Genomic DNA, 12,455 nt, shown 5'->3' on the forward strand with positions numbered 1-12,455 from the left:
GAAATTTGTTTTCATTTTGTGATGTCAATCAAATTTGAACAAGTAGGTTTCAGATGTTGTGTACAAAAAGTGGTTATCATTTTGGAATGAATCCACATTTGATGTAAAGGAGTTGGGACAGGAAGAATCCACAGGAGGAAGAAAGGAATGAAAGAGGAAGACAGGAATCAAGGGATGACTTAGAGATTTTGACTCCGGGCAGTGGGAGTTGATGAGGAGGAAATCCCTCTCCGCCTTAAGAGGCTTCCTCCGCGGGTCTTTAAAAACACATGGGACTGCCGTGGATCTTCGGCTCAGGACTGATAGAAAACAGATTCCCCAGCTGTACAGTTCAAATATTGTATCCCAGAATGATGGAATGACCATGTTGTAACTCTGACTTTTCAATTGATAGACTATAAAATGACACAGAACAATGACAAATGCCCATTTCAATTTCCCAGAGACCAAGACGACGTGAATTTGCTTATTTTGTCTGAGGTTCAGCTAAATATCCCAAAGGGATAATTGATGTATGTTTTTGAAACACTTCAGTTGATCTTCTTTGTCTCCATGTCTCTGCAGTGACTTGTCCTTGCAGTGGGGTCAGCTGTCCAGACCTTACTCCTCTACTGACCGAAGCAGTTCCCTGGGTTCCATGGAGAGCTTGGACACGCCGACACCCATCACACAGCCATACTCCGACTCCCATAATTCACCTGTCGACCCCACCCTCTTCAACAACAAGAGAGACTCTGCCTACAGCTCATTCTCCGCCAGCTCAAACACATCCGACTACGCGGTGGTGCCACTAAGGCCCGGTGAAGCCTGTTCAATGGATAATATCCTCCAGAGCCTGGGGCCGGCTTGTCGAGGCTATCCTGGTGGTGATACCTCAACCCTGGGGGGTTCAACTGGCGAGGCCCCAGATGAGGTGCAGCTTATTGTACACAAGTCCAGGTCGCTGACAAGGCCGAGACCAAGGCCTGTTGAGGTAAAAGAGAGGCCTTCCTCCTGCTGTTATGAGGAGGAGCGGAGAGGAGGAGACTTTGACATTATAAGAAATGGAGAAAGAGGAGCTGAGAGAAAGATGAACCCACCTCAGCCTCCAACCAGGAAGGACAGTTTTAAGGCAACCCGGAGTCGCCCTAATGCCGCCACCAAACGTTGCGTCTCTGCTCCTGTTGAAATTTCCACTGTTTCTTATTGCCATGACGAAAACAAGTCCTCTCTGAATGTTGAATCAGGAATTCATAATGGCTTCCCTGCACCAGAAGATGACAAAACTGGGAATTTCAGAGAGGATACCTTAGACTCGCACTGTATCCAAAGACAGACTAAAGACATGAGACATAATAGATGTGATACCAGTGCTAATAAAGACTACAATTCAGACACCACCTCAGATCACCTCTCTGACTCAGTAACGTCCTCCCTAGTTCCCACCAGCTCCTCTCGTCCTTGTTCCTTATCGGTAGAATCCTCCATGGAGGTTCAAGGGCAGTCTCATGTCATGCACTCCCAGACCAAGCACTCCTCTACGGGGCTGCACCGGCACAGCGCCCCCGAGAAGCTCCTCGCTACACAACTCCAGTTATTGCAGTTTAACAGTGACAGCTCTTCATTAGAGCCTTGCAATCAGTCAAACCCCCCTGATCGCTCCTTGTCCCCTTGTAGCAGCCAGTGGTCCCATTCATCACTCCAGCCTATGAGTGAAGACCAAGAAGCTTCTAACAACCACCTCCATGCCCCATCCAACAAATGGGGAGGCAGCCGTTGCTCGACTCCAGGATCTGTGTTTTTGGAAGGGAATGATGATGATGGAGGTTCAAGTGAGAAGCTAGAAGGGATGGGTGTAAATGGTGGGCCCCTTCCCCCAAATGAGCATCACCACCCTTGGGGCCGCTCTGTGAGCGTACCAGGGGACACCATGGGATCATCAACCCAGGGAAGGTTGAGTTCTGACCAGATACTTGAGAGAGACTTTGAGCCTCTTTGTGCTGCTGTTAGTGTGGATACCTTACTGGAGGAGCAGAAAGCAGTGGACAGAGTAAGAAGTGGAGGTAAAAAAGAAGAGGTTTTCGAGGGAGAGACAGACATAAAGAAGTCAAACTCGTCGAGGAACCATCGTCGGAACCGTCGGCGTAGTGAGCGATTTGCTACTAACCTCCGCAATGAGATCCAGAGGAAAAAGGCCCAGCTTCAGAGGAGCCATGGCCCAGGAGGGTTGCTCTGTAGTGGGGAAACTGTCCAGGAGGAAGAGGGTCCAGACTTCAGTGAAGAGGGGGCAGATCCAGGCCTGCCTGCCCAGGAAAGGAGTACCAAAGTTGCATTTGCCTCACCTGTTGGACCCCAAGATTCCAGCACCACAGCACCAGTCGAGAAATCAAACACCTCAAGTGAATCAAACCATGATGTCTTGCAGAGTCAGCCTCAGTTAACAACCTACTCTCAAAACAACAACCTATCCAGGTCTGTCCAAATTCTGGACCCAGTAGTGCCCAGTTTTGGTGTCGGCATCCGAGTTGTGGAGGAGCCAGCACCTGCTGGCAAAGCCCGCCGCTGGCGTTGGACCCCCGAGCATAAACTCCAACCAGAACCCAAACCAGACCGAAGGTGTGGAGTCGCGGGTGAGAGGGTGTTGGGAGTGACAGGATCACGGCATGGGGTTTGTGCCTTCACCTCCTCATCCACTTCCTCGTACAGTCGCTCCTCTTCCTGTTCTCGGATGGAGGAGTCAGATATCCTTCCATTTGCAGATAGAATGAAATTTTTTGAGGAGACGAGCAAAGGTATGTCTGGGTCAAATGTCTCGAGTCTGTCGAGTCGCAGACAGAAGAAACCCCCCCACCATCCGGAACTCCAGGGAGGGGACCTCAGTCAGCACCCAACCCAAAGGAGATACTCTTATCAGGGGGGACTTCAGCAGGAAAGTGCCCTGCTTCCAAACACTGTGGAAGCCAGGAGGCTGTCTGTGAGCACCAGCAGAGAGAGGCAGAACGAGAAGGAGAGGGAACAAGCGAGAGAAAGGGAGGAGAGGGCAAGGGAGAGGGAAGAGAGGTTGAGAGAAAGGGAGAGGCAGCAGGAGAAGGAAAGGCAGGAGAGGGAATTAGAAATGGAGAGGGCAAGGCTGAGGGAGATTCAGCGGGAGAGGGAGCGAGAGGAGAGGTTAAGACAGTGGGAGAGGGAAAGAGACGGGGAGCTTGAGTTGGAGAGAGAAAAAGAGATGGAGAGGGCCAGAGAGAAGGAACGTCTCAAAAAAGAACGAGAGAAAGACCTTGAGAGGGAAAGAGAGAAGGAAAGGGAAGAAGTTGCTCAACTCACTTCACATCAGGAGTTTTATGGCATCAAAGAAAAAAATCAAGACTTCCAACACAGGGACAACTTCCACAACTTCCAGCCTAAGCCTCAGGCGTTCTCCCATAGCCAGAATCAAGTCCCACGATCAGCTTTTTATCCAGTCAACACCTCCTCCCAACCCCTGGAGAACCAGCAACCTCTTCACCAGGGATACACAGCGAGGAGCTACACACCTACAGAGGTAATAGTGCTGCTCTTACTCACATGCATCAAAACATATAGTCCTGGGATTGTCTGGTTTATAGACAAAAAGAGACAAGAGAGTGAAATGTGAGCTGAAAGAGTGGATGATAGTGATCTGGAGTGAGTTGAAGTGTCAGTCAGTGCCATTTGGGCTTGAAATACGTTCACTGAGGGTGGGCTAAGCTATAGGTGTACCTTCTTATCTCTCAGTTTTTAGATTACTAGAGTTTGTGTTTCTTCAACCGAAGTGCTTGTCAGTTGGTCGAACAGCGTCTGAAAGTTTTTGGGACAGTGTGGTTCATGTCTACACCTTGACCCCAGGGCCAACATTTAAAAAAAAATGTTATATTATGCTTAACTTTTCACATGATTTTTCAAGGCATCAATCCTGTTGACACGTAAACATATTAGCAGTTCTAATTGCATCCATTCACAAGTATGTTTACGAGCCTTCTGGCCTCAAAACCGATTTCCAGCAGCAGGCTTGCTAAACTAAATAACAGTCTATGTCCCAGCAGCACTGGAACCAGGTGACGCCTTTCAGAGTGAAAGATAAACTTAGCAGCTCACTAAAATCAGACTGTGGTTTTGGACTGAACTGAAATGACCACTGGAGACCGAAAACTATCTTAGTTCTTTAAAACCAGCACCAGAAAAGGATCAAGTGGCCACACTTGGATGTTGGAGCTAAGTGGCCACCCGTTCCAAGTGCTCCGTGGTTGAACGGTTGGTTTGAAGTTGAACTTCGCATCCTGCATGTGGTCAAAGTCTGATATCCTCGTTGAAAATTCAGCAGATCATTGAAATAGCTTATGGAACAGAGGGAGATTGGGCAACAGTGGCGGACACTTGTGTCAGCGATAATCGCAGCGTTGGGTTACAACTTTACCACAAACTGATTCGAGTCTCTTGGCAGGGGGTGCAGCCCTTCGTCTGAACTTTTGAATCTCCTGTGAACTTATTAGTAACGTTATCATTTGACACTAAACAAAGCCTAACTGACATTTGTTTTGGACTAAAAGTATCTGCAGCTCAGCAAATATTTGGTTCAAGCTGACACTGTTTTGCTGTTTTCGTGTGGTTTTGCCATGCTGAGGCCTCAGGGGAGCCTTGAACCCCGGCACCCTCCATGTTGGGATCCTTTTCAAATGAAAGGTTGCTGGTTTGATGCCACGGCGATAACCCCATGCGTTGAATTATTGTTTCATATCTGCCGCTGACAACGTCCAATATCTTTAATGGTAACAGATGTGCTGGATGGACTACAAGGCTGTGATAAGGCACACACATGAAAATACACTCAGTAAAGGTAAACACAGACACACACATGCACTTAAATGTGCTTCTGCAAGAAATGTGGAAATGCCAAGGTCCACACGGTCCAATGTCAAACAAACATTTTAAATTAAATGGGGAATTCAGGTTCATTCATTAAGTTGTGCACTTTCATGTTCCTGTGTGTGTGTGTGTGTGTGTGTGTGTGTGTGTGTGTGTGTGTGTGTGTGTGTGTTTTGGACAGAGGAAGGAAACAGAATGTGAAAATATAGAAATGTAACTGGCTGCTATTATTGTTATTATTCGTGGTCTGTCACTCAGTGGGCTCTGGTTTTGAGAAGCCCAGCTGTGTTTTGAGAAATGTTAGGTTAGAAATAGTTCGGTTGAATTGTTGTTGGCAAAATTAGAATATAAATAGACTATTTTTCACATAACACCTCATTACATGAACATTAAATCTACACATTGATGCAATTTGCCCTTTTCTCAAAGGACATTAATTTTATTAGGGTCAGTGCAGAAAACATTGTGTATATAATGCTGATTATACTCAAAATGAAACACGTTTTATTATTTTATTGTTTCAGGATTTGGTTGTTTTCATTATGTTGAAACTGGACAAGAAACGCTGGATTAAACTTGAACAAAATTGTCCTCTGTATGCTTAATGTGAGCATTATGTTGTTTCCACATTAAGGAAAATATACTCTCGGCCAAATTATAGTCCGGCATTTTCCCTAGTAGATGTTTTAATTCCAGCTATTCGCCAATAGATGCCTGAGGCCTCCAGGTACTTGTGGTATAGAGTTTATTATCACAAAGTTATCAGCTGTTACCTTTTAATGGATTTTATGCTCTTTTGATAGCGAGTGACGGCCAAATATGTTAAATTCACATCCCACCGTTCCAACAAAAATACCCTCTGAATGGTCAGATTTACATTGTAGACAGTCAGAAAATATCTCTCCACAGGAATCTGTGTGTGTGTGTGCCCCACCGGTGTGTTTGTGCAGCTTATCCTCGCCTCTGTGTGTGTGTGTGTGTGTGTGTGTGTGTGTGTGTGTGTGTCTACTGGCTGCTGTATCTCTGACCAGTAATGAGAGTGCAATGAGTTCGTTCAGCATTTCACTGGTGGGGTAATAAACCAGGTCCAATACATTGTTCACACTCATCCTGTATTGTCTCCATAAAGAGCAAAGCCTCGTTTTATTTCTTAGAGCAACAAGAAACTGTTTTACTAGTCTCTCTCAGTCCCTCTCTTAAATTCTCCCTGTTTATTTGTCCATCTATCATGATAAGTTGGTTCCAGCGGGAGGTTTTCGTGTGTTTTATGATAATAAGATTAGTAGTGACTTAACTATAGCACTTTTCAACAAGTTAACAAGTTAAAAAATTGAGCTTGAAAGTTCATGTTTGACCTTTAAAGTAGTAGTTTGACAAAATGATCTTCAGTGATAACAAAGTAATCTCAGATATGAATATTTGATGGATTTCCTGTTCTTTTATTATAGTAAACCTTTGAGATTTTGACTGATTGTCAGACAAAACAAGCGATCTGAAGACGTCAGCTTGCTCTGGGAAGCATTTTTCACTATTTATTGACATTTTATAGACTATATGATTTATCAAGAACATAATTGATAGATTTATTGATAATGAGAACCCTTGTTTTTTGCAGGAGACACAGAATGTTTGTTTTTGACACAATTCAGCAGAAAATACCTCCACCCCCATTAACCCTATCACCATTGAAGTATATGGCAGGGTGGAGTAACACACCCACTTCCCTCCAGCAGGGACCTGTGCTGACCAACACTTAGCATCAGATTGAAGCCTTCCGTCATTCCTTTGGTGTTATTAACCGGCTTTAAATGTCTTCCACAGACGTATCCCGCCCGGCAACAGGAAACAACCAAGCTCAACAGGAAGTACAGCCTGACTGAGAGGTGAGCCACTTCCTTTAGCAACCACATAGTACAACCACAGACACATACATTCAAATAAACACGTAATGTTCCCTTTTCTGACTTGCTTACCTTTTACATTTGTGATTCTGCCGTTCTGACACGGCAAAGCTGACACACACTTGCTCCATCTCTTTTCTGATTGTCTCTAAGTGAGTCTCTGGAGACTTTAGGTGGGGTCAGCCCATTGTGCACTGACGGGCGGAAATCCCACTCAGTCATGCCTGGCTGTGATTTGACTATAATGAGCTCTAAGTGTGCGGAGCAATCATCCATGCTCAAAATGTGACCATAATGATATGTGGTTGGATGGTGATTCTTGTATGTTAGGATGTAGGGGGGCATTTAGGACACGCATGGCTTGTAAAAAGGCCTCTACTCATATTTGACCTGAGACAGAAACAGTTCAGTGAGTCTGGAATGCAAAAAAGGACATTTACTGTAATTTAACCACTTTTTTCTGACTGTTTTTGTTTCACAACATGTGGATTGCTCAAGGAAACTTCTCTCCAAAAATGTACCTTCAAGTCCTCCAGAAAACAGCTTATCTGAGTTTTTTTTATGTTGTAATACTTTTTACTTTACCCGAGATTTAGATGAAAAGACAGATACCACCCTCATGTCTGTGCATGAATACAGAGCTGGAGTCAGGATGTGGTTAGCTTAGCTTAGCATAAAGACAAGAAACAGGGGGTGACTCAGGGAAGCTGCACGCAGTCATTGCACCCGGCTGTTGTTTGTCAAGAAATAGTTACACCACGTAATGGTAACCGAAAACCACAAATTGCTGTTTTAGAGCTTCAAGTCTTTATGCTAAGCTAGGCTAACCATGCCCTGGCTCCAGCGCCATACTTAACGGACAGACATGAGAGTGGTATTAATCTTTTCGTGTCGCTTCAACTATCACTTTAAATATTAATTACTACTAAAATATCTTGAGTTATTAATTAGTAAGAGTTTAAGACTCATGCATAGACTGCTTTATCAGGACTGGTCTGAGTTTTTGGGCACTTTCATATAATGTTTAAAAATATAGTTTTTATCCTCTGTCACTCTAATCTCCACATCACAGGGACTATGCAAGCTGGAGACGGGAGTCCAGACCTCCAGAGGGCATTAATCAGTATCATCAGCACCCCCACCAGGGTCGATGGGGCCCCAGACAGGTTGACGATGACCGCAATGGATATGCGTTCGCTCCCCCGCCGGCTCCTCTCTCACTCCGAGGACGAGCCATGTCTGAAAACGACCTCCGCTTCGACAGCAGCCACCGCTGGTCTCCATCGATTTGTGTGGCGACCAGCCAGACCCTGAGCGAGGTGGAGGAAGGAGCTGGCGGCGTCAAGGGTGGAGAAGCTGCCAACAGTGCCCGGCCAAACAGGAAGAAGACGCCGCCTCCCCCGAGACCGCCGCCCCCGAAGTGGGAGCAGTTCCACCGCAGGCGTGCTTCTCACCACACCCTGTTCTCCTCCTGCTCCTCTTCTACAGCTCCTCACTCCATCCCTCCCTCCTTCGACGCCGCAGAAACGTCCAGGCAGAGGTCCTACAGTCTTCCCCCAGAGAGGCAGGAGGTGTCGGAGGGCTGCCCCCGCTGCAGCTGCAGCCAAACTCAAACCCAGGCTCACACATTTTCCCACCCCTCGTCCAATCAGAATCAACCACATGTGCAGGAACACCCCTTCTCCCACGCTCCGTCCAATCAGAATCAGGTTCAATTTCAGGACCGGACCTTTACTGTTGCTCCGCCCAGTCCTATGTTCTCCAGGAGGGCCTTCAGACCGGTGGCTCCGCCCCAGAAAGAGAGGGACCTGAGGAGCACGTATGATGGACAGCAGGAGAGGGTGGAGGTTTTGTCGTCTCTACCTCCATCTCCACCGCCACCAACAGACAACAGCGTGAGCAGGTGAGTTTATATCGTTTAAATAACGTCAGAAATATCTGCAGCAACAGTCTTTTAAGTTACGCTAATAATGTTTATTTAGGTGATGATAAAGTTTATCTGTGTCTCGGCAGTTTATGTGAGATGAACGTCAGCCACAGCCCCGACCAGGACAGAGTAACAGTGAAACCTCAAAAACATCAGTCCAATGTGAGACCAGGAGCCGAGTGGGAGAGGGCCCCATCTCCCAGAGTTCATAGCGACCCAACACTTCCACCTGTCTTAGAAAATGGAGGCGCTGCTCCTGAATCCTACTTTGCCCTTGACTACGAGCAGCAGCAGCTTCGTATGAATAGAGGCTTTCAGAGCGTCGATACGCAGAAGATCCCCGAACCAGGAACAGAATCGGAGACGACCCTCAGCCCGAGTCCTGTGCACAGCCTGGACGTAGACCTGGACGTCCCCATGGAAACAGACATCGATGATTTCCAGGAGGACGAGGGACTTCCAGCAGAGGACGAGCCAATCACCAGCGAGCTCCCTTGCTTCGCGCTGCCGGTTACGGTCCTGGAGACGGACATCGACACGTTCCCGGACTCCGAGGCCTCTCCGTCGGGAAGGACGAGGGCGGAGAGCAGCTCTCTGGAGGAGGAGCTGGAGGTCGGAGAGAGCAGCAGGGAGAGGCTGAGCCTGGAGGAGCTCTTCCCCCAGAGCAGTGAGGGCGAGTCGGGCACGGAGAGCTGGAGAGGGGCCTACCACACCACAGAGCACAACACCGACAGCTTGGATAGGTAACGAGAGAAAGGCGGGGAGGGAACTACAAGGCTTAAATCTGAGTGGAGGAATGTGAATGTGTGTTTCTGTGTGTGTGTGTGTGTGTGTGTGTGTGTGTGTGTGCCGCGCATTAATTACACAGACCATTTGATTTGTACAAGACCTGACTGTTCTTGTCACTAAGCTTATTCCCTTTTTCCCACAACCTTTCCAGAGCACCTTACTGCAGCCAGCTTCCTTTTTTCTCTCCCTGTTATGTTTACAAATGGTTTGCTTTTGCCGACACAGGTGCCAGATGGGTAATTGTTGCCACACTTGACAGAAAGACAAGTCCTTTAAGTAATCACAGGAAAATGTTTAGGAAAGTGAATTTAGACCGCTTCTCTGATGACATCTAAATGTGGTGAACAATATAAAAAATGTAGCTTGTGCAACTTTTGGAGCATTTAAAGTGACACCCCTCTTTATTCCTTTTACCTTGTTCTATCTACATGTGTCTTGGCGATTAGATTGAAATTATACAGTATATTGTATGTCAAATGCAGCTATATTTCCTTGTGTGTGTGTTGAAGATTGCATGGAAGTCGAAGCACTGAAAGGCTTTAAACTGTCAGTTATGTGTAAATATTGAAAGAAGTTCTCATTTTATTTTTGTTGCTTGTTTGGAGTTGAGATGTTTTCCACATGCCCCTTGTTTTTCTTTTGTCTCACTCGGCTTAGTTAATAGATAGCGTTTCTTATTTATGTACTTTTATAATCATTGTTTTTTACGACTTTGTGTCTGTTTGGTCGCTTTAGTTTGTTTTATCTCTGCGTGAATAAAATAAACTCTCCTCTCGGTGCCTCAGGCGGTCCGGTGCGAGCTCCAGCTGTTCGTCCTATTACAGCACGTCTGCAGCCAAAGCTCAGCTGCTGTCGCAGATGAAGGACTTCACTGATAACAGAGAGAGGGACGAGGACGACGAGCTGACCTACAAGGTGACACATGCAGCTACTGTCTTGCTTCTTAACGTATTGTTGGAAAATCACCGGTCAAAGTTACCACGAGGATGATGTGAAGCTGACAGACGTGTGTGGCCTGTTGTTTTCATTCTCCGTCTGTCGTGCAGAAACAGCTGATGGAGAGCCTCCGCAAGAAGTTGGGAGTGCTGAGAGAAGCTCAGAGGGGACTGCAGGAAGACATCAGAGCCAACGCACAGCTGGGAGAGGAGGTGGGGAGAAACTTCATCCTCACACTTTGTCACCCACACTTCTGCACCGTGAAGTCGGTCATCTCCAGCTGTGTCTCTGTCTGCGTCCTCAGGTGGAGAGCATGGTGGTGGCGGTGTGTAAGCCCAACGAGGTGGACAAGTTCCGCATGTTCATCGGCGATCTGGACAAGGTGGTCAGCCTGCTGCTGTCGCTGTCTGGGAGGCTGCTGAGAGTGGACACCACGCTGGATACACTGGACCCCGAGACGGAGCACCATGAGAGGGTGAGCAGAGATGATAACCAAGGGAAGGAGAGAGGGCGAGGTGTATGTGCAACACAGTTAAACACAGCTTTTAAATGCAGAAGGAACGGGTATATTAACATCATATTCAGAGTCTGTGGTGCAGCGTGATGGTGAGAAAGAAGAAAGTAAACAAACGGGCACAAGAAAAACATCACAAAACATCACCTCTCGTCTCTCTGTACCTCTGACCCCCATCCTCCCCTCGCTCTGCCCTCTAGCTCCCCCTGCTGGAGAAGAAGCGTCAGCTCATGAGGCAGCTGTCTGAGGCCCAGGACCTGAAGGACCATGTTGACCGCAGAGAGCAGGCCGTCAGCCGGGTGCTGGCCCGCTGCCTCTCCCCCGAGCACCACAGAGACTACAGGTACAGTGTTTTATCATGTAAGAACCGTGCTGTGCGCTGTGATACATGTTTTATTAGCGTACATGAGTAAAAAGTTTGTCTTTTTCCTTCGTAGCCACTATGTGAAGATGAAGGCCGCCCTGCTGGTGGAGCAGAGGCAGCTGGAGGACAAGATCCGGCTGGGAGAGGAGCAGCTGAGGGGGCTGAGGGAGAGCCTGGGGCTGGGGCTGGGAATTGGAATGGGAATGTCGATGGGATACGGACATTATTGATGAGGAAACAGGGCTTGTAGTCACATTAAGTCTGAGTTAGTTTCATGACGACAAGAGCAAGGAGCAAAGAAGAGTTAACCTGATGCCAGTTTAAAATTTAAAAGGAATAGTTTGACATTGAAATGTGCTTATTCCCTTGCTTGCCACACGTTAGATGAAAAGATTGATACCACTCTCATGTCTGTACACTGGCTCTGTCCAAAATCTAAAACTCACTGTCAAACACTTTATATCTCATTTTAACAGGGGGGGGGGGATTATGTGCCAGACTATTTCTTGGCTGGGCACTGGAGTCTTTATGCTAAGCTAAGCTAACTGCCTCCTCGCTGTAGCTTCACATGTAGCGTTCCAAAATGTCAAACTATTCCTTAAAGCATTAGCAGAGATGTAGATCCAGGAAACTTGACTCCAACACTCAATGATGGCCAAGATCCGAACAGGAGGCACGAGTCCAAGGTGTCAAAAAGACAAAAAGACTGGACTTTAGTGCTACAGCCCAGGAAAACAAGAGTGAGCATGGACCCTCAGAAACTTCAGAGATACTCCTGAAACACATCAACTTATCCCCAGAACTGTGATTAGAGAGCCGAGAGCATGTTAGTGGTTAGAAAAGAGGATAAATGGATTTGGACATTACTGAAGAGGATGTTTTTCCCAAATTTCATCCAAGTAAAAGACTGAAAGTGGAGCAAGGATTCAAGTTGAGGTTGTCACTTCACTGAGAACGTAAAATAAAGCCACATTTCAGTTCCTGTGGCCACAGTAAAGACTTAAAATTATACCCTCTGCTTCACATCATGTGCCTGAAACATGTACTGTAAAACTGTACTAATGACACTACACTTATCCTAACCAGCATCACACCACGTTGCCAAAGACATTTTCGCTCGATGAATGTGTCCCTGAGACGCTGCTTTATTTTGTGTGTTTTCTT

The 12,455-nt window shown here is 46.8% G+C and overlaps 1 protein-coding gene across 1 annotated transcript in view; it reads left to right on the forward strand.

Annotated features, from left to right (window-relative positions):
* shroom4 (shroom family member 4) overlaps positions 1-11,521 on the forward strand; it is a 55,185-nt gene extending 43,664 nt beyond the window's left edge. Inside the window, exons 4-12 of the mRNA XM_070930081.1 lie at positions 565-3,520; positions 6,682-6,743; positions 7,834-8,664; positions 8,775-9,431; positions 10,263-10,392; positions 10,524-10,625; positions 10,718-10,888; positions 11,128-11,270; positions 11,365-11,521. Coding sequence (XP_070786182.1) covers positions 565-3,520; positions 6,682-6,743; positions 7,834-8,664; positions 8,775-9,431; positions 10,263-10,392; positions 10,524-10,625; positions 10,718-10,888; positions 11,128-11,270; positions 11,365-11,521 — 5,209 coding nt within the window. The remainder of the gene's footprint in view (positions 1-564; positions 3,521-6,681; positions 6,744-7,833; positions 8,665-8,774; positions 9,432-10,262; positions 10,393-10,523; positions 10,626-10,717; positions 10,889-11,127; positions 11,271-11,364) is intronic.
* The last annotated feature ends 934 nt before the right edge of the window (positions 11,522-12,455 follow it).

Source organism: Enoplosus armatus, chromosome 23 (assembly GCF_043641665.1).
Source record: "Enoplosus armatus isolate fEnoArm2 chromosome 23, fEnoArm2.hap1, whole genome shotgun sequence".
Classification (NCBI taxonomy): Eukaryota; Metazoa; Chordata; class Actinopteri; order Centrarchiformes; family Enoplosidae; genus Enoplosus; species Enoplosus armatus.